General features: G+C 42.5%; 1 protein-coding gene across 1 annotated transcript in view; it reads left to right on the forward strand.

The window, feature by feature from the left end:
* Positions 1-460: 460 nt before the first annotated feature.
* Positions 461-20945, forward strand: part of LOC100556473 (retinal guanylyl cyclase 2) — a 64121-nt gene continuing 43636 nt past the window's right edge. The window contains 5 exon segments of the mRNA XM_062974459.1: positions 461-1142; positions 2381-2682; positions 5230-5494; positions 5497-5586; positions 14793-14877. Of these exon segments, the coding sequence (XP_062830529.1) occupies positions 500-1142; positions 2381-2682; positions 5230-5494; positions 5497-5586; positions 14793-14877 (1385 nt within the window). The 5' untranslated portion in view covers positions 461-499.

The following is a 20945-nucleotide window of genomic DNA, read 5'->3' on the forward strand; positions in this document are numbered from 1 at the left end:
CCATTCTTTTGCCTCCTCCATCTGCTTTTCTGGCCCTGAAACTCCACATAGAAGCTGCGGTTTTCTAGGAGGGTCTGGACAGTTTTTGTAAAATCAAATCCCGGGTGATATGGTAGACTTTATGCAGCATTTTTCTATGTTGCACCGTGTCATAGGCTGCCGTAAGGTCCACAAAAACTGTTCCCGTAATGCAGCCTTTCTCATAGCCTTTCTCTTAAAGCTACGGACAATGCGGTTGCTGTTGCCCATTTTTGGTCTAAAACTATTTAGTTGCTTGTGATTTCCTTTTTTTCCATCATTTTAAAATGTATTTGTTATGCAATGCTTTTGACACGAAATAAATAAATTATTATTTATTCATTTCTATTTTCTTTTTGACAGATCACGTCATCTTAAAGACTTTTGCCTGGAACTAACCAGATATAAGATGATGGCTGTCTTGGTGTGTTTTCATCACTCATCTCTGATCATCTCCTATTATGTAAGGTCCCTTTGTCGGATGTTGACGGGACTGTGGTGGATCGTTCTTGGGATGGTCCCTCCACCTTTCCCAATAAACTGCATGGTCTTCAACATTGGTCTGGTAGGACCCTGGTCCTGTGATCCTTTTCTATCCAAGGCTTTCCCCGAATTGGCCACCAAGTTGGCCATGGAGCGGATCAAGAAGGACCCTTCTGTTAATGGCGCTCAGCAACTGGGCTGCTCTTTGTATGATGAAGACTGCCAAACTAGCCAAGCCCTGGCTGGGTTCACCAGGGACGCAAAGCACGCTTCGGCTTTCATTGGGCCCCTGAACCCTGGCTACTGCGTCTCGGCCTCTTTGCTTGGGATGGGATGGAATAAAGCCCTTTTCTCCTGGGCATGCCTTAGCGAGGAGCTGGACAACCCAAGCCAACACCCAACCTTTGTCAGGACCTTGCCCTCTTCGACCGGCGTCCTCCTGGCTGTCTTGAAGCATTTCCGATGGGCTCACGTCGGCATCGTCTTTTCCAAAGAGGACCTTTGGGTCGAGACGGCCAACAAGCTAGCCGTCGCACTGAGAAACCGAGGTCTGCCGGTCGGAGTTGTGACATCAATGGGGAAAGGAGATGAGGCCGTTGAAGGGACTTGGGAAAAGATCCAGGCCGATGGAAGCGTCAAAGGTGAGAAACATGAGAATACCTTCTTTTGGAAAGAGCATATGGCAGAGTGTCTATCTGCACTAGACAGTTATACTAGTCTGATACTGCTTTAATTACCATAGCTCCAATGGATCCAATTTGATCATAAAATCACTGACTCATAGAAATGAAAAGGATCTCAAGGGGTAGGTAGAAAGACACAATTGAAGCCCTCATGGCAGATGGCCACCTAGCCTCTGCTTAAAATCCACCAGAGATGGAGCATCAACTGGATTGCCAAGTATCATATTCCACCATCAGAACATTCTTCCAAAAATTTAGGTGGTATCTCCCCCTAAAATTTGAATCCATTGCTTCTTGTGTCTCAGGCTCTGGAGCAGCAAAAAACAAACTCCTCAAATTGATATCCTTTCAAATATGTAAACATGTCCTCTCTCAGCTGACTTTTCTCCAAGCTAAATATCTTCAGCTCCCTAAGGCACTTGGCTTCCACATCTTGGACCACTTTGGTCACCTTCCTCTAGATATATTCTATCTTGGGTTGCTCTTGTGAGTTTTCTGGGCTGTATGGCTATGTTCCAGAAGCATTCTCTCCTGACGTTTTGCCCACAGAGATTGTGAGGCCTGTTGGAAACAAGGCAAGTGGAGTTCATATATCTGTGGAATGTTTAGGGTGGGAGAAAGAACTCTTGTCTGTTTGAGGCAAGTGTGAATGGTGCAATTGGCCAGCTTGATAAAGGGTTCTTTCTCTCACCCTGGACTTTCCACAGATATATAAACCCCACTTGCCTAGTTTCCAACAGACCTTACAGCCTCTGAGGATGCCTGCCATAAATGTGCTTGAAACGTCAGGAGAGAATGCTTCTGGAACTTGGCCATGCAGCCCGGAAAACTCACAGCAACCCCGTGATTCCGGCTATGAAAGCCTTCAATAATATATTCCATCTTGTTCATCTCCTTCTTGAATTGTGTTGTCAAAACTGGACACTGTATTATTCCAGGCAACGTCTCACTAAAGCAGAATAGAGTAAGGCTATGGCTCTCCTCAATCTGGACATTAGACTCCTGTTGATGCAGCCTAGAATTGCATTGGCTTTTATAGCTGCCGCACCACACTGTTGACTCATATTTACTTGGAGAGTATGCATGTCATCATGTTGAGGAGTATGTGTTTCATTGTCTTCTTTTATTCATTTGCGCAACACTAAAAACTGCCGTCTTTTGAAAAATAGAAATAACCCTGACTTCTCTTCTTTTAGTTCTCATTCTCTGCATGCATTCTGCCCTCGTTGGAGGTGAAGACCAAGCGACGTTCCTCACCAAAGCTCAGGAAATGGGCCTGACTGACGGGAGATATGTCTTTGTACCATACGACACTCTCTTCTACAGCCTTCCCTACGAAAACCATTCCCACTTCATTCTTGAAAACGACCATGTCTTCCGACAAGCTTACGATGCCGTGTTGACTATTACTTTACAGTCTGGGGAGAGAAGCTTTTACGAGGCATTTGACGCTGCAAAACAACGAGGTGAAATAACACTAGACTTGGAACCACAACAGGTCAGCATTGCCTAAAAACAGAAGGCCTTTGTTACAAAGTCATCTGCACTGTAGAATGAATTCAGTTTCAGACCACTTTAACTGTCATGTCTCAATGCTATGGAGTCTTGGGAGCTATAGTTTATTGAGGCACAAGCACTATTTGTCAGAGAAGACTACAGACCTTTTAAAACTATAATTCCCATGGTTCCATAGCATTCAGCCATGGCAATTAAAAGTTGGGTCAAACTGCATTTATTCTACATCTCTAGAACTTTGAAATACTGATGGCAAGGTCTTATAAGCATCCATGGTGGAGAATTCAACATATTTAGAAGTTGTTAGATTACCATTCTTGCTATAATAATAATAATAATAATAATAATAATAATAATAATAATAATAATAATAATATTTTATTTATACCCTGCCACCATCTCCCCATGGGGACTCGGGGTGGCTTACATGGGGCAGAGGCCCAAACAACATAGAACAAAACATAGGCAACATAATACAAATCACACTATAAAAAGATAAAACAGTAATACAATATATCAATTAAAACAAAAATACAGGATAAAAAATTGCATTTAAAACACATAAATGGTATATTCCAATTATGGTGTATAGTGTTCCCTCACTACTTTGTGGTTCACTTTTCACGGATTCGCTGTTTTTGTTTTCAATAAAATCTAAAAGACTATTATAAATCATAAAAAATTACAATTTACAGAACAGCATAAAAACAACCTAATGCGTACTGACCAACACCACCAGACTATGCCACAGCAACGCGTGGCCGGGCACAGCTAGTAACTACTAAAATAATGTATAAATATTAAAATAAATATAGTGTCCTTACTTTGTGGATTTTCACTTATTGCAGGTGATCCTGGAACCTAACCCCAGCGATAAGTGAGGGAACACTGTATACAATTGATGGGTGGTGTAGTCCAATGACGGCAGGGATTCTGCACTTATAGATGGCATTGGACTGTTTTGAGTCATTGCACTTAATGATGATGCCTGGCATAGATGTAGGCGAAACGTCAAGAGAGAATGATTCTGAAACATGACCAGAAAACTCACAACAACCCAGTGATTCCGGCCATGAAAGCCTTCGACAACACATTGCACTTGAGTTGGTTGCATTTTGTGGAATTTTGCATGTGTGTGTAGCTATTTCCCATAGGCCTAAATCGTATTGTTAATATGGAATCCTTATAATTATACAAGGTCTTTAGTTTAGTCTTCCAAAAAGTGCTGGTGCCTCGCCGAACTACAAATTGAAGGATTCCATAGCATTGGGCCATGACAGTTAAAGTGCTGTCAAACTGCATTTATTTTGTAATCGAAGGCTTTTATGACCAGAACCACTGGGTTGATGTGAGTTTTTCGGGCTGTATGGCCATGTTCTAGTAGTATTCTCTCCTGATGTTTCACCTGCATCTGTGGCTGGCATCTTCAGAGATTCTGTTAGCAGTGAAGCCAGTGACTCAAAACAGTGGGGTGTAAATACGTATATCTGTGGAATGATGTCCAGGGTGAGAGAAAGAACCCTTGTCTGTTAAAGCAAATGTGGATGTTGCAATTAGCAACCTTGAATTGCATTGAGTAGCCATGAAACTTCAAAGTCCATCAGTGAGGGTATCTGCCTGGAGGTTGCCTGGGTTGTGTTGCCTGGAGGAATCCTCTGTTTGGGAGGTGTTAACTGGCACTTGAGGATGCCTGCCATAGATGTGGGAGAAACCTCAGGAGATACTTCTGGAACATGTCCATACAACATGTCCACAACAACACAACCATGAAAGCCTTCGACAACACATGGCACTTGATTGCTTGCTATCTAGAGTTCTCCTATTTCTGAGTGGTGTTCTTTATTTACTGTCTTGATTCTGGTGTTTTTTAAATACTGGTAACCAGATTTTGTTTGTTTTTACAGTTTCCTCCTTTCTGTGGAAATTGTTCACATGCTTGTGGATTTCAGTGGCTTCTCTGTGTAGTCTGACATAGTGGTTGTGAGAGTGGTCCAGCATTTCTGTGTTCTCAAATAATATGCTGTGTCCAGGTTGATTTATCACATGCTCTGCTATGGCTGACTTCGCTAGTTGAATTAGTCTCCAGTGCCTTTCATGTTCCTTGATTCGTATTTGGGCGCTACATTTGATGGTCCCCCTGTAGACTTGTCCACCGCTGCATGGTATACGATAGACTCCTGCAGTGATTAGAGGATTCCTCTTATACTTTACTGAACGTAGCATTTGTTGGATTTTCTTAGTGAGTCTGTAGATTGTTTGTAGGTTGTGTTTCTTCATCAGCTTCCCTCTGTGGTCAGTGTTTCTCTTGATGTATGGTTCCACTTGCTTCATTGCCAACAAAACCTCTGAAGATGCCAGTAGCCACAGATGCAGGTCAGGGGAGAATGCTTCTGGAACATGGCCGTACATCCTGAAAAACTCACAGCAACCCAGTGATTCCAGCCATGAAAGCCTTTGACAATAAACCTAGAATTTGTTTTCTTCCAAACTCCTTGCTTTGGTGAAAAGTCTGCCGATCTCTCTTTTCCAGGTCTCTCCCCTCTTTGGCACAATCTACGATGCGATTTACCTGGTCGCGAAAGCTTTGGCCAAAGCGAATCACCACAAGCCCTCTGAGCTCTTTGGGAAGTTGTTGACCCAACATGTCAAGAACCTTGACTTTGCCGGTTTCAGCCGCAGGGTCCAGATGGACAGCAAAGGAAGGCCACTGGCCAAGTATGTGATCCTGGACTCAGATGGCAAAGGGAGCCGCCTCCTCCCAACCTATTTGCTGGTGACCTCTTCCAAATTGCTCCAACCCTTGGGAGTGGGATCCACTTTCCCGGAGGAAATCTTCTTCCAGAAGATTCTAGCTGTTGGTTTGATCCAGGTGTTCTCTGCATTAGAGGTAAAGTACGACTAGCATATGATTTTTGTCCTGCTGCCCAACCTCTGCCTGAATTTCATGGCACACATCTCACTACCTACGCTGTCCAATTTCATGATGAATTTAATATTGGTATGAATTATTTTAATGTATTTTAAATTTCAAATTTTAACTATGTTGTGCCCTGACTTGAGGAGAGGCAGGTAACAAACAAAATTATTACATAAATGCTCAACAAAAGGAAATTTTTTTGTCTTGGTGCCTTGGTTTTCAGGCCTGTTCCTGGGGATATTTGGGGCACTGATTCAGGAAATTGCATTGGATAGACCACATGTTCCGTCCCCCAGGACGATGGTTTGCCTTACCTATTGGTCGTTTGTTTATTTTCCCTCCTTTACATTTTGTTTGAGCCTCTGGCTGCAAAAGCCTAGGAAAAGTGGCTTGGAATCTGCAAGAGCTGGCTGCAGTTTTCTTTGCAGTGATTGGTCAAAGAGTGCAACATCTTAGGACCGCCCTTTTTACCAGGGTCTAGTCTCCATTTTAGAGCTTCATTCTGGCTATAGTCTTCCAACGTGCTGGAGCTGTGCAAGGCTAACTGGGACAAATCATCCTCAAAACCAGGCCAATCTAAGCCTATCCAAATTAGATAAGTATTGAATTATATTGATCTGGAATAGGAAATCTAGTTAGAGGAGCAGGGTTATTCTGTCGCTTCTAGAACTAATCTTTGCTGTAAAGATAGGGAAGGAAAGAGTTTCTCCTTCTAATATAGACAGCGTGATTAGGGTATAGTGGTTTTATAATCACCTTTGCCTTCTGGAACCAGGGATAATTCTGCAACTAAAACCTATGGAAATTTGTTTCATTTTCTGCAACTTTAAGATCTGTGCCAGGTTTACAACCTTGTATGAATAAACATCCTTTTTTGAAGTTCTCCAGACTCAGTCGTTCAATATTTTAGGACAGCTTATAGGGATTTGCAGTTCGCCCGGATAAAGGACAGCACGTTTCAGTTTTATAGTTTTTTATTGTCCGGCGGACGGCACAGTTTTGAGGTCGATCAGCGGTTTTTCCGCTTCAGCTAGCTTGCACGGCTTTATAGTTTTTTATAGTTTAGGAAGTTTTAGTATAGGCTGCGGCTTTTCCGCCTGAGCTCAGTCTGCATACCTAAAGACTCTACCAGCGTCTGAGGCAGTGGAGCCCGCTCTCAGACCTGAAGGAGTCAAATAGTGGGGCTCTATTTCCTTGCTATTTGGCTCGCGTGTGCGCACGTAGCCCAGTAGCTTTCTGGGTTTGCACAGGCTGTGCAGTTCCCAGCAACGTCCAGGGCTCCCTCGGCGGTAGACCTCGAGCCGCGGAGCACCAGCGACAGTTCTTTGGCTGGCTCTGAGGCGTGGAGCCCACCAGAACCAGGCTAGAACCTGGACAGGCCTGGCAACGCTGCTGCGAGTTCGGCCGGAGCACTCAACCGGCTTTGACAGCCTCTTCATCAGGAGTTCGGCCGGAGCACTCGGCCGGCTTTGACCTGCCTCATGGTCCGGCGGTGGTGACCTGCCTCATCGTCCTGCGGTGGTGACCTGCCTCATTGACCTGCGGCGGTGACCTGCCTCATCGTCCTGCGGTGGTGACCTGCCTCATCGTCCTGCGGTGGTGACCTGCCTCATCGTCCTGCGGTGGTGACCTGCTTCATCGACCTGCGGTGGTGACCTCCCTTCACAGCGGGGAGGAGGCGTCTCTTCTCTCCTCCTTTCCAAAGCCAGCCTCAGTGCTCCTTCGGCGGCAGGCCTCGAGCCGCAGAGCACGAGGTGCTTGAAAATTTGGCGAAGTCGCCATTTTGGCAGTTTACGTCACTCGGGCAAGGGAGGTATCAAGTGGCAAGTTGCTGTCAGTTGACATTTTGCAGCTTGCCCACCAAAGTCTGGCGCCAAAGGTCACAATCTTTGTAAAGTATAGTTACTTAGTGATATATATTGCTATGGTTAAGTGCTGTGAATTGTATTATATATTGAATTTGCTTTTATTGTAAATTTACTTGCAGGTATATTGCATTTGCCTTTGTTGTAAATTTACTTGCTATTAAGAATACATAATGTCTATGCAATTTCAAGATGATACAGATGGTATACCTCCTTCTGAGGCTGAAAGTAGGAATGAAAGGCCCCAAAGGATAAAGCACCCTTCAGCCAAGATGCTAGCCCATCTAATAGATGAAAAGGAGCTCCTCCATGTGAGGTTAGGTTCGGCATGGGAGCGAATTGTAACATTAATGGACAGAATAGAGAGCTTGGGTATCACAAGGGTGCCAGCCATATTACAGACAGACCTCGAAGAAGCCTTCGGTCTTTGGAGGGGTTTAGTGTCTAAGATAGTCCAGGTCCTCGAGCGCATTAACGCCAAGGATTCAGAGTTAGAAATAGGGAGTGTTTTAGCTGACACTAATGAGAAAGAAAATAGGGTGAGGGCAATCCTAGCTTCCTTATGCAGCCATGAGACCAATCTTTTGAAATCACCTGCTGTGGCACTTAGTCTTAAGTCCAACCGCTCTAGCCAGGTATCTAAACTAAGGGAGCGTGCATCGTCTAAACACAGCCACTCTAGCAAGTCTTCTGCTGCTGGGAGTGCCATCTCTTCCCTAGCTGCCTTGCACATTAAGGAGGCTGCACGTCTGGAGCTAAAGAGCAAGGTAGCGGGGGCGGAGGCTGATGCTAAGGCAGCTGATCTCACCCTTCCCTTTAAAGAAGAAGAGCAACGACTGCAAATAGAACAGACCCGTAGACAAAGCGAAATGCAAATGGAACAGGCCCGTAGACAAAGCGAAATGCAAATGGAACAGGCCCAAAGACAAAGCGAAATGCAAATGGAACAGGCCCAAAGACAAAGCGAAATGCAAATAGAACAGGCCCGTAGACAAAGCGAAATGCAAATAGAACAGGCTCGTATAGAGATGCTTAGAATAAAGATGGATGCCGCAGCCAAAAGGGTAAGGGCTGAGACTTTGGCCAAGGCCCTAATTGAGCCACTCACAGAAGAAAATGTAAACCAGTTACCAATACAGGACCCTTCTGCCAAAGTGTTTGCGCACCTTGGCAGCATGTACAGCCAGTTTTCGGATGAGGAACAGGGAGACTTCTCTCCTTACCCAGAGCAGGGCCCCAAAGTCACTTTTGAGTTTCCTGCAGAGCAGAGCGTCATAGCGGGGAGCTCACCCTTGCTCGAGCTACCTGTGCCTCCTGCTAAAACCCTAGGTCAGTCAATCAGGGCCTCAAGGCCGAGCGCTAGTTGGCCCCTACAGACAGCTGCACAGGGAACCATCGATTCGTCAGTGGTCGATGTCATCCCTCCAAGAGGCCAAAGGTTGACGCAAGGTACACGGTGGGAGTCCACTCCACAACAGCAAACTCCTCAATTGTTCCCTTCGACGCCAGAGTCCCAGCTTGTCTCCATCATCAGAAGCCCCAGAAGAGATCTTAAGGACAAGGGTGTCGAAAAGTTTTCGGACAAGCCTGAGGAATTTCTTCTCTGGAAGGCCACCTTCCAGAGAGCAATCAGAGACTTAAAGTTATTGCCTGAGGAAGAACTGACTCTTCTGGCTGCATGGTTGGGCCCAGCCTCATCCTCACAAGTTAAGAAGATCTACGCAGCCCACGTAGCCGATCCCGACAAAGCCCTGGAAAAGGCCTGGGCCAGGTTGCAGCAGAGGTATGGGGCCAGCACAGAGATTGAAGCATCTCTTATGGACAAGCTCCAAAGGTTCCCAGCTTTAAAACTCAAAGACTTCAAACTCTTGTGGGACCTCAGCGATCTCCTTACGGAATTAGAGTCGGCCAAGGAGAATCCAGAACTGCCCGGTTTGAAGTGCCTCGATCAGCACCTGTCCCAGAGGCAGATCTTGACCAAGCTGCCCTTCACTTTGCAAGAACGCTGGGGACAGGAGGTCTTCAACTACAAGGAGGCCCACTCCCAGGCATACCCTCCATTTTCTCATTTGGTCCAGTTCATCACCAGGGCGGCCAGAGAAAGGAATGATCCGCAGACGGGCCTCCCCACCTTATACCAAGGGACCCAGCCAGAGAAGGCACCTAAAGTGGACAAGAAACCATCTAGAGAGGCCAATAGACCTGTCAGCGTAAAGGCAGTCGAAACTCAACACAAGACTGATGAACCCAGGTCGGAGGTAAAAGAGTTGCTTTGCCCTATTCACCAAAAGCCTCACAGCTTGGCCAACTGCAGGGAGTTTAGTAGAAAGACATACAAAGAAAGGCAACAGCTAGTTCAAAAGCAGGGAATCTGCTTTAGATGCTGTGGAGCAACTCCACACTTTGCATCCAACTGCAAAGAAAACATCAAGTGTGAGAAATGCAACAGCCTCAAGCATTGCACCGCAATGCACAACTCCAATATCATCTCCCACCCCAAAGAGAACGCTTCACCAAAAGAAAAGTCAGCAGTCGAAGACACCGACAAGCCAGCCGCACCAGAGATGCAGGTGGAGGTCTCAGCAGTCGCCTGTACAGAGCTGTGTTCTGACTCGCAACAGTTAAGAGTTTGTCATCCTATCTGCCTAGCGGATGTATATCCAGCCAAGAGCCCTTGGCTTAGAAAGAGACTCTATGTGGCCCTGGATTCACAGAGCGACGCCTCCCTAGCTACTCCAGAGTTCTTCCGCATGTTTGACCTTAAAACCAAGATGGTCAATTACACCATGACTACATGTGCAGGAAAAAAGAAGTTGCAGGGTCGCATAGCATCTGGCTTTGTTGTCTCCTCTTGCGACCAGAAGAGACAGTTCAAGTTGCCAGACCTGATTGAGTGTTCCTCCATCCCTCGGAACAAAAAACAAATTGTAACTAGAGAAGTTGTGGAGGCTCATCCACATTTGCGACGGTTAAAGAATGCCATACCAGCCTTTCAGCCAGATGTGGACATTGCCCTTCTGCTTGGTGCGGACTGTCCGAACTTGTTCTATGTGAACGACCAAGTTAAGGGACCTCCAGGGGCGCCCATTGCTCAGCTGCTACCACTAGGCTGGACAGTTACAGGCCCAGTGTGCATAAACAAGATGCACCCACCATCGTCGTTGGACTCCAATCAAGCACAGGTGCTTAAAGGTGGACGTCCTACACTTGTGCGCAGTTGCCTAAGTCACATCTCAGTCTACTGCCAAGCAATAACTCCAGAGTATTCCTCCATCTTCAAAGTCTCTGAGAGAGACGAAGCCACAGCGCTCTCGAAAGATGAGCAAAGGTTTTCGGACATTATGAATGCTCAAGTCTCACGAAGTGCAGAGGTGAAAGTTTGCAAGATGACCACAGAAATCAAGATGGGCCAAAGATCTTGCCTGGAACCACACCGTTTTGAACGTTTTTCGGAGTGGCACAGTCTTCTTAGAGCAGTAGCTAGGCTTATACATCGTTTAGCTTGCAAAGATAGTGAGCCTTTACAGGTCCAGGATATGATAAAGGCTAAGAGCGTCATATTCAAGTCAGTACAGAGATCTGCTTTCAAGCAGGAAATAGCTAGGCTAGAGCAAGGGCTCAACATCCCTAATCAAAGTCTTCTAAATGAGTTAAACCCATTTCTAGACAAGGAGGGTATTTTGAGAGTTGGAGGAAGGTTAGCCAAAGCTAAACTCAAGGCGTGCATAAAAAACCCCATCATCATACCCCCTAATAGTCACACTGCATTGCTGCTCGTTCGGCATCACCATGAAAGGATCCATCATCAGGGTAGAACTCTAACTGAGGCAGCCCTTAGAAATGAAGGTCTGTGGGTAGTTAATGCCAAAAGGTTGGTCAACAGTTGTATTTTCAAATGTGTTAAATGCAGGCGCCTTAGGCGAAACTGTCAAAGTCAGTTGATGGCAGAACTACCTCAGGATAGGACTTTGACAGACCCACCCTTTTTCCCATGTGGGAATCGATGTGTTTGGTCCTTGGGAGGTTGTCACTAGGAAAACCAGGGGTGGTGTTGTAAATAATAAAAGATGGGCAGTTTTGTTTACTTGTTTAGTAATACGAGCTGTCCATATAGAGGTTGCAGAGGGAATGGACACTTCATCATCCATAAATGCCTTGGAAAAGTTTGTAGCCCTCAGAGGGCCAATTAAGTCAATTTGGTCGGACTGTGGCACCAATTTTGCATGTGCAGACCTTAGCCAACCACTTCTGGAAGAGGTGGAAGGCCGAATACTCAAGCCAGCTTCCAACCAGAAGACTCTGGCAAACCCCAAAGGACAATTTCAAGGTGGGAAACCTTGTGTTGCTAAAGGACAAAGACTTGCCCCGCCATGCCTGGCCTATGGGCATTATACTAAAGACCTTTCCTTGCCCTGACGGTAAGGTTACAAAAGTTCAGGTAAAGACTCATAGTAAGGACAAAATGTCTGTCCTGGACAGACCAACCAGCAATCTCGTGTTGCTTATTGGAGATGTTTAAAGTTCTAGTGTTTGTATTGTTGTGTATACAAAGGTGTTTGTATGTTTTTGATTGGTAAATTCCCACATCCTGGGAATTTAGCGGGGAGTGTTCCGTCCCCCAGGACGATGGTTTGCCTTACCTATTGGTCGTTTGTTTATTTTCCCTCCTTTACATTTTGTTTGAGCCTCTGGCTGCAAAAGCCTAGGAAAAGTGGCTTGGAATCTGCAAGAGCTGGCTGCAGTTTTCTTTGCAGTGATTGGTCAAAGAGTGCAACATCTTAGGACCGCCCTTTTTACCAGGGTCTAGTCTCCATTTTAGAGCTTCATTCTGGCTATAGTCTTCCAACGTGCTGGAGCTGTGCAAGGCTAACTGGGACAAATCATCCTCAAAACCAGGCCAATCTAAGCCTATCCAAATTAGATAAGTATTGAATTATATTGATCTGGAATAGGAAATCTAGTTAGAGGAGCAGGGTTATTCTGTCGCTTCTAGAACTAATCTTTGCTGTAAAGATAGGGAAGGAAAGAGTTTCTCCTTCTAATATAGACAGCGTGATTAGGGTATAGTGGTTTTATAATCACCTTTGCCTTCTGGAACCAGGGATAATTCTGCAACTAAAACCTATGGAAATTTGTTTCATTTTCTGCAACTTTAAGATCTGTGCCAGGTTTACAACCTTGTATGAATAAACATCCTTTTTTGAAGTTCTCCAGACTCAGTCGTTCAATATTTTAGGACAGCTTATAGGGATTTGCAGTTCGCCCGGATAAAGGACAGCACGTTTCAGTTTTATAGTTTTTTATTGTCCGGCGGACGGCACACCACATCAGCTCTAGTTTCTTATCATGGTTTCTTGTGAGTGAGCTGATGGCAACTACTAGGTTGTATGTGTTTTGTATCTCAAAAAAATTAGTGCTGGTAATGGTAGGAAAAACTGGTGCCATTTTTGTAGCCAGCAAGTCAAATATACCCAGAAACAGGTCTAACCTTTGAGGCAAAAAAAGTGTGTTGGTAAGTTGTATTATTATTATTATTATTATTATTATTATTATTATTATTATTATTATTATTGCCGTATTATTATTGTTGATGTTACTCTTGTTGTTGTTGTTGTTGTTGTTGCTGCTGCTGCCATTATTACTATATTGAAATTATTTCAAGACTCGTAGACCCCATTGTCAGGGGTTAATTGTCACCCTGACATATTTATAAGTCAGGTCTCACCTTCTTCTCACCAGTCAGACCACTTAAGCATCGGCAAAAGTGGCACCAACAAATGACACCTCAGTCGTTAATTATCTGCTGATCCCAGCGGTACTATAGGTTTTATTTACAAGCTATATACAACTCTAGATACCATCACTCTCTGGACTCATGTTTCATCGGCAAGGACAAAGCATGGCACATCCTCTCAGTTTGCGGAGTCTGTTATCAGTGCTAGTAGGCACCTCCCAACATTCCACAGTTCATGAGGAATGTTCAGTCCACGCAGTTGAAACAGAAGTCTTGACCCATTGGCCCTGCAGGCTATCAATCAGGACTGACATGTAATTAACTCCTGTGCTGCTAGAAAGCTTGCCGGAACACTTTTTTTTTCTTTTTTCGTGTCAGGAGCAACCGAAGCAACCGGAACACATATACACAATCTAACAGCAACAATTGATTTAACATTTCACACTCGAACAACAAACACACTAACACCCATCACACTGCCATATAAGGCAGCTTGAAACTCCGTTATATGGCATATGTTCTTTGTAGACTCATATAACAAAATTCAATAAAGTTAAAGTACATTTAGTTTATGAATCTACACTGTGGCAAAAATTTAGTTACATGTAATTAGTTACTAGTAACTAGTGACTAGTTATTAGATTAATCATCTAATTGCCATGGAAGCCACAATTCACCATTGTAAACAGTTACATGTAATTAGTTTCAAGTAACTAATGATTAGTAATAGGATGAATCACCTCATTGTCATGGAAGCCACGATTTACTAATGCAAAAAGTTAGTTACATGGTAATTATTTACAAGTAACTAGTGGCTAGTAATTAGATTAATCACCTCATTGCCATGGAAGTTACATTTCACCACTGCAAACAGTTAGTTACATGTAATTAGTTACAAATAACTAATGAGTAGTAATTAATCATCTTATTGCCATAGAAGCCATAATTCACAAATGCAAACATTAGTTACATGCAATTAGTTACAAGTAACTAGTGGCTGGTAATTAATTATTCACCTCATTGCCATGGAAACAATGCAAACAGTTAGTTACATGTAATTAGTTACAAGTAATTAGTGACTGGTAACTAGATTATTCACTTCATTGCCACAGAAACAACAATTGGCCAATGCAAACAGTTAGTTGCAAGTAATTAGTTACAAGTAATTAGTGACTGATAATTAGATTAATCATTTCATTGCTATTCACCACTGCAAACAGTTAGTTACATGTAATGAGTTACAAGTATTAGTACAAGTATTAGATTAGTTTGGCGATATATGACTGGTAACTAGATTATTCACTTCATTGCCACGGAAACAACAATTGGCCAATGCAAACAGTTAGTTAGTTACAAGGAATTAGTTACAAGTAATTAGTGACTGATAATTAGATTAATCATTTCATTGCTATTCACCACTGCAAACAGTCAGTTACATGTAATTAGTCACAAGTATTAGTACAAGTATTAGATAACTACATTAATTAGTTTGGTGAGATAACTCACTCATTCCAGGTCCTTGTTACCTTTTTTGACCTTGGTGTTCTTTTATCAATTTTTCCCTCATTCTTCCCTAGGGTCGGACCCACCGCTGGTGGTCTTGGTGTTGCTGCCTCCCCTCTTGCTGTTGCTTTTTGGCTTGTGCCTCGCGTACCTCATCAGGTGAGGCTCTTTGGCATCTTGAGGGTGGATTTCCATGTGTACCTGCTCTAGATTTTAGTCTGAACTGAGCTTGTTCAAGTGCTGAACTCTTTTCCAAATAGGATCAGTGGGTTGTATAGTTCCTTTAAAATTCAAATTACCGTCTACACCAGGGGTCTCCAAACTTTTTAAACAGGGGGCCAGTTCACGATCCTTTGGACCATTGGAGGGCCGGACTATAGTTGGCCACCGAGCAACAACAACAACAACAACAAAGAGTGTTGGAAGAGACCCTTTTGGCCATAGAGTCCAATCCCCTTCTGCCTTTGTGCACCAAAAGCACAAACAAAGCACCCCTGACAGATGGCCACCCAGCCTCAATGTTAATAATAACAATAATAATAATAATAATAATAATAATAATAATAATAATAATAAAGGGTTGGAAGAGACCCACTCCTAGGGCCATTTAGTCCAACCCCCTTCTGCCTTTGTGCACCAAAAGCACAAGCAAAGCACCCCTGACAGATGGCCACCCAGCCTCAATGTTGTTGTTAATAATAATAATAATAATAATAATAATAATAATAATAATAATAATAATAATATAAAGAGGGTTGGAAGAGACCGCTTGGGCCATTTAGTCCAATCCCCTTCTGCCCTTGTGCACCAAAAGCACAAGCAAAGCACCCCTGACAGATGACCACCCGGCCTCAATGTTGATAATAATAATAATAATAATAATAATAATAATAATAATAATAATAATAATAAGAGTTGGAAGAGAAGAAGAGACCCCTTGGGTCATTTAGCCCAACCCCCTTCTGCCCTTGTGCCGTGGGGGCCGGATAAATGGCTTTGATGGGCCGCATCTGGCCCCCGGGCCTTAGTTTGGGGACCCCTGGTCTACACCCAATTCACATACACACATATACTGTGTGTGTATATATATATATATATATATATATATATATATATATATCTCCTCCCTTATCAGTGTGTTTGTTTTTCCAAATCCTCCCTCGCTCTTAACCAAGGGAATGTTTTGAAAAGGAAAATAAGCCCTTGCAAGTCAGGAAGGAGAACCCATTAATCTTATAAAAGCATTTCCCCCCTGAAATATTTGTTAATCTCTGCTACAGATATGTAGGTAATTCCCCTTGCAAGCCTTTGCAATCCCTATGTACCTAAATATTTGTATATCTCTCTCTATATATTAATTTTATATATGAATTTCCCCCTCATATGTTTGCAAGTCTTTGCAAATCCTATATACATATAGCTATCTAGAGATTTCCATATACCTGTATATCTGTACCTATGTGTATACATTATTTTTATATATGAATTTTTGCCTCACACGTTTGAAAGTCTTTGCAAATCCTATGCAGATATAATTATTTATATAGAGAGAGATGTCTAGATAGATAGATATGAATATAGATATATAGGGCTTGGAAATACTACTGAGGAAATGCACGCACACACATATAGAGATTTCTAGATAGATGCAGGAGGGAAATGCACATACTGTATATAGAGATGATTTGCAAACGTTTCAGGGGAAAATGCATATGTGAAATTAGTATATATAATTATAGATCTATATCTAGCCCTGCATTGTTTATATAGGCATTGAATGTTTGCCTGTTACTATGTTGCAAGCCGGCCTGAGTCCCCATGGGGAGATAGGGCAGGATAAAAATGAAGGATAATAAATGAATTATTATTATTATTACAAATGAAGTTTTGTTGTTGTTGTTGTGTTATTGTTAATACCATATTGTTTTTGTTGACTCTACTTTTCCACTTATAGAGCAAGTTTACTGTTTTTCTTTGAAATACAGTAAATATGCAAAAACATTTAACTTACTGGTGCCTCAGTTAATGTAATTTTATTGGTATCTATTTTTATTTTGAAATTTACCAGTAGCTGCTGCATTTCCCACCCTAGGCTTATACTCGAGTCAATAAGTTTTCCCAGTTTTTTATGATAAAATTATGTGTCTCGGCTTATATTCGGGTTGGCTTATACTCGAGTATATACGGTAATTGACATGGAAGCAGCAGTCTTCCAATGCTTTAAAAGTCTGTGCCAGTGAATAGTTTCTTTGGATCTTGTTGGTTATCTATATTTGGATGCCAAATTCAGCCTATAAACTGAACAGAATAAGCAATTTAAACTGTTGTTGTTGTTGTTGTTGTTGTTGTTGTTGTTGTTGTTGTGTGCCTTCAGTTTATCAATAAGGTACAGCTAGCTATGTCAAAATACTACAAGAATGGTATCAATAGAAATAAACAAGTATTAACTGGGACTGATCCTGCTTAACTTCCAAAAATCAGAGGATCTGGTGTCTTTAGGGGTTTTTATTTGGGGTAAGGGGCTTGTATGATTGCCTCTTTCCAGCCCAGTCTCAAAAATCATCTCCAGATTTTGTCTCCTGTTTCTGCTGAGTTTACTAGCAAAGGTTTACTAGCAAAGCCAAAGTTGCTGGGAGGTCTGATCAATTAATGACTACTAACTTCAGGAAATAAATTGAGCTAAGTAAGTGCAAGGCTTCAGAGCAATTATTACAGTCCAGGTGTTCAAAACCCTCTGACAATTCTGGCTGCAGCAAGAGGATACCGATTTCCCACTTAATGGCTTAAAAATAATCAGAATAATGCAGAATTATTAACACTAAGGTGAACACAGACCCAAAGGGCATCAAGTTATAATTATTGTTGTGAGTGTCTACAGCAGGGGTCCTCAAACTTTTGAAGCAGAGGGCCGGTTCACAATCCTTCAGACTGTTGAGGGGCCGAATTATCATTTGAAAAAAAAAAAAACCGAACAAATTCCTATGCACACTGCACATGTCTTATTTGTAGTGCAACAACAACAACAATAACAATGAAAGACCAATACAATATTTAAAAATGAAAATAATTTTAACCAACATAAACCTATCAGGATTTCAATAGGACGTGTGGGCCTGCTTCTGGCCAATGAGATAGTCAGGTCAATTAGGATTGTTGTTGTTGTTGTGTGTCTTCAAGTCATTTCAGACTTTGGGAGAGCCTAAATCCAAAATTATTTATTTATTCATTTGCTACATTTATTTACTACATTTATATCCCGCCCTTCTCACCCCAAAGGGAACTCAGAGCAGCTGTATGTACATACAATATATTATATTATTAGCATAGCACAATATTAGCATTATATATTACTATATTGAACTATACCAGTATACTGTAATATTATATGTAATATATAACATATAATTTATATTATTATATGGTAATATTATTAGTATTATATTGTATAAAATATTATTATTAATATCATATGTATATACAATATATTATATTATTAAAACTGATATAAAAATATTATATTATAAATGAAGGCGGGGGCCAGGTAAATGACCTTGGAGGGCCGCATCCGGCCCCCGGGCCTTAGTTTGGGGATCCCTGGTCTACAGGGCCGGCCCAAGGTAATTTTCAAGTGTAAGTGAACAGAATTTTGGCATTCCCCCCAAACCAATCACTGAAAAATAAAAGTGTTGGATAAGTGAAAATGTTGGATAATAAGGGGGGATTAAGGAGGTGCCTCATCTGCACCCCCAGACGATAGTGCCTTCAGCAACTGCCTGATTCGTCTAACGGTTGAACCGCCCCTGGGACATAAAATTTGTGGGCTGGTACTGGATTGTCACTTCTGTCGTCCCTTAGCCAGTGGTGAGGGATGGTGGACACTGCACTCCAATAACATCTTCTGGTCCAACTTGTTTGGAAAGTGTGTTTCTGCACAACAGAACGGGGTTGGATTGGATAGTCCTTGGGAGGTCTTTTCCAACTCTATGTTTTTATGAGTGGAGCAGTGAATTTATTTGGTCTTTAATCTTATACTTATCCAAGATCTTCAATCTATTTTGGACAATTCTTTTAAACTTTGTACTAGCCTTGCTGCTATTAATCCCACCAGCCGCTACAGCTTAGACCAGGCCTTGCTGCTATTAATCCCACCAGCCGCTACAGCTTAGACCAGGCATGGGCAAACTTGGGCCCTCTGGGTGTTTTGGACTTCAACTCCCACAATTCCTAACAGCCTATCAGCTGTTAGGAATTGTGGGAGTTGAAGTCCAAAACACCCGGAGGGCCCAAGTTTGCCCATGCCTGGCTTAGACCATGATATGGCCACTGTTTACAATATTTCTTTACCATTGTCCCCCTAGAACCTAGAAAGAGATACAAAGGGGAAACCAACAACCCATGAATCATAAGGCAGTTCTGGAATTCTTGTCTAATCTGCAATGTATTGATTCTGGAAGCAAAATATGCTTTCTGCTCCCATCTGAGCGGGACCACCCTGGCTTTGGAGAAGGACACATCTTTCTTGGGCCAAGCAAGAACAGCTGCAACAACAGCACGTTTTGCAAACTCTTTTTTCCAAAAGCATTACCCTTGGATAGTTGGAGGAGATGGAATAAGATCTGGGACAGCATTGCTGAGACTGTATTGTGCTGAGAAATAAGGCCAGTTTCATCATCAATGCAGTTTGACACCACTTTAACTGCAAATAGAAGCCACTATGGTGCAATAGGTTAAACCCTTGTGCAGGCTGAACTGCTGACCTGAAGGTTGGGTTGCTGACCTGAAGGTTGCCGGTTTGAATCCACAAGACGGGGTGAGCTCCCATCTGTAAGCTCTAGCTTGTGGGAACATGAGAGAAGGCTCCCAGCTAACACATCCGGGCGTCCCCTGGGCAACGTCTCTATAGACGGCCAATTCTCTCACACCACAAGCGACTTGCAGTATGTTCTTATTAGGTCCCTTTTATTTGGGTATTTTAATATGATGATGCTATTTTTATATTGCTGCTGCAGTTCCCCCATCTATGAAGTCGATTGAATTGTACTTGGTGGTTGATTGATATTATTACTGTTGTATTAACTCTTGTTTTATTGCCTTATTGTGTTTTATATTTTGTATATTGTGTAATGTATTTATGTGGTTGTTTTTGTAAATTATGCTGATCGGGCTGTGCCCCATGTGAGCCACCCCGAGTCCCCACGGGGAGATGGTGGCGGGGTATAAATAAAGTTTTATATTATTATTATTATTATTATTATTATTATTATTATTATTATTATTATTATTCTCTAGTCGCTTCTGACATGATAAAAAAAACTGCAATGACGCAGTGCTGTGGAGTCCTGAAGTTGTAGTTTTTAAAGATAATAATAATAATAATAATAATAATAATAATAATAATAACTTTATTCTTGTATCCCTCCACCATCTCCTCGAAGGGACTCAGGGCGGCTCACACAGAGACAAGCACGAACATAGCATAACATTACATATACAGAATTAATAGTAAATTAAAACATTTCAACAGTAAACAAAACAACATAATATAACAATTACTTTAAAAGCCTGAGAACTTTAACCTTCTCTGCCAAAGAGTGCTGGTGTCTCACCAAACTACAGATCCCATGAACCTGCAGCAATGATCTACGACAATTAATGTCACACAAAACTGCATTTTTGCTACAGTATAGATCAGGGGTCCCCAAACCAAGGCCCTTGGGACAGATGCGGCCCTCCCAGGTCATTTACCTGGCCCTTGACCTAAACTTTAAACTTAGGGTTGACCTAAATCTGAAACAACACAACAACAACAATCCGAATTTTGGACTATTTCATCATAGTCCATTCCCCCCCCCCCCCAACAGTCCGAGGGACCATGAACCGGCCCTTCACTTAAAAAATCTGAGGACCCCTGATGTACATAGATACACCCACAACGTAACTTTGCAATCATGGAATTATATGTCATTTGTGCCACAATGCGAATTAGTATACTGAAGCATAATGTGCATTACTTGAGCATAAAGTCTGGATACGATGAAACCCTATCAGGATTCTTGGTTTCCAAACCATACAGTAGCTTAGCAAGCTGGGAATGTTTGGTCTGGAGAAGAGAAGGTGAAGAGGTGAGATGATAGCCATGTTTAAATATACAAAAGGATGTCATGTGGAAGATGGAGTGGGCTTGTTTAATGCTGTTCCAAAGGCTGAAGACATGGAGTAATTGTTGT

This window comes from Anolis carolinensis, chromosome 3, assembly GCF_035594765.1.
Source record: "Anolis carolinensis isolate JA03-04 chromosome 3, rAnoCar3.1.pri, whole genome shotgun sequence".
In the NCBI taxonomy this organism is placed as follows: domain Eukaryota; kingdom Metazoa; phylum Chordata; class Lepidosauria; order Squamata; family Dactyloidae; genus Anolis; species Anolis carolinensis.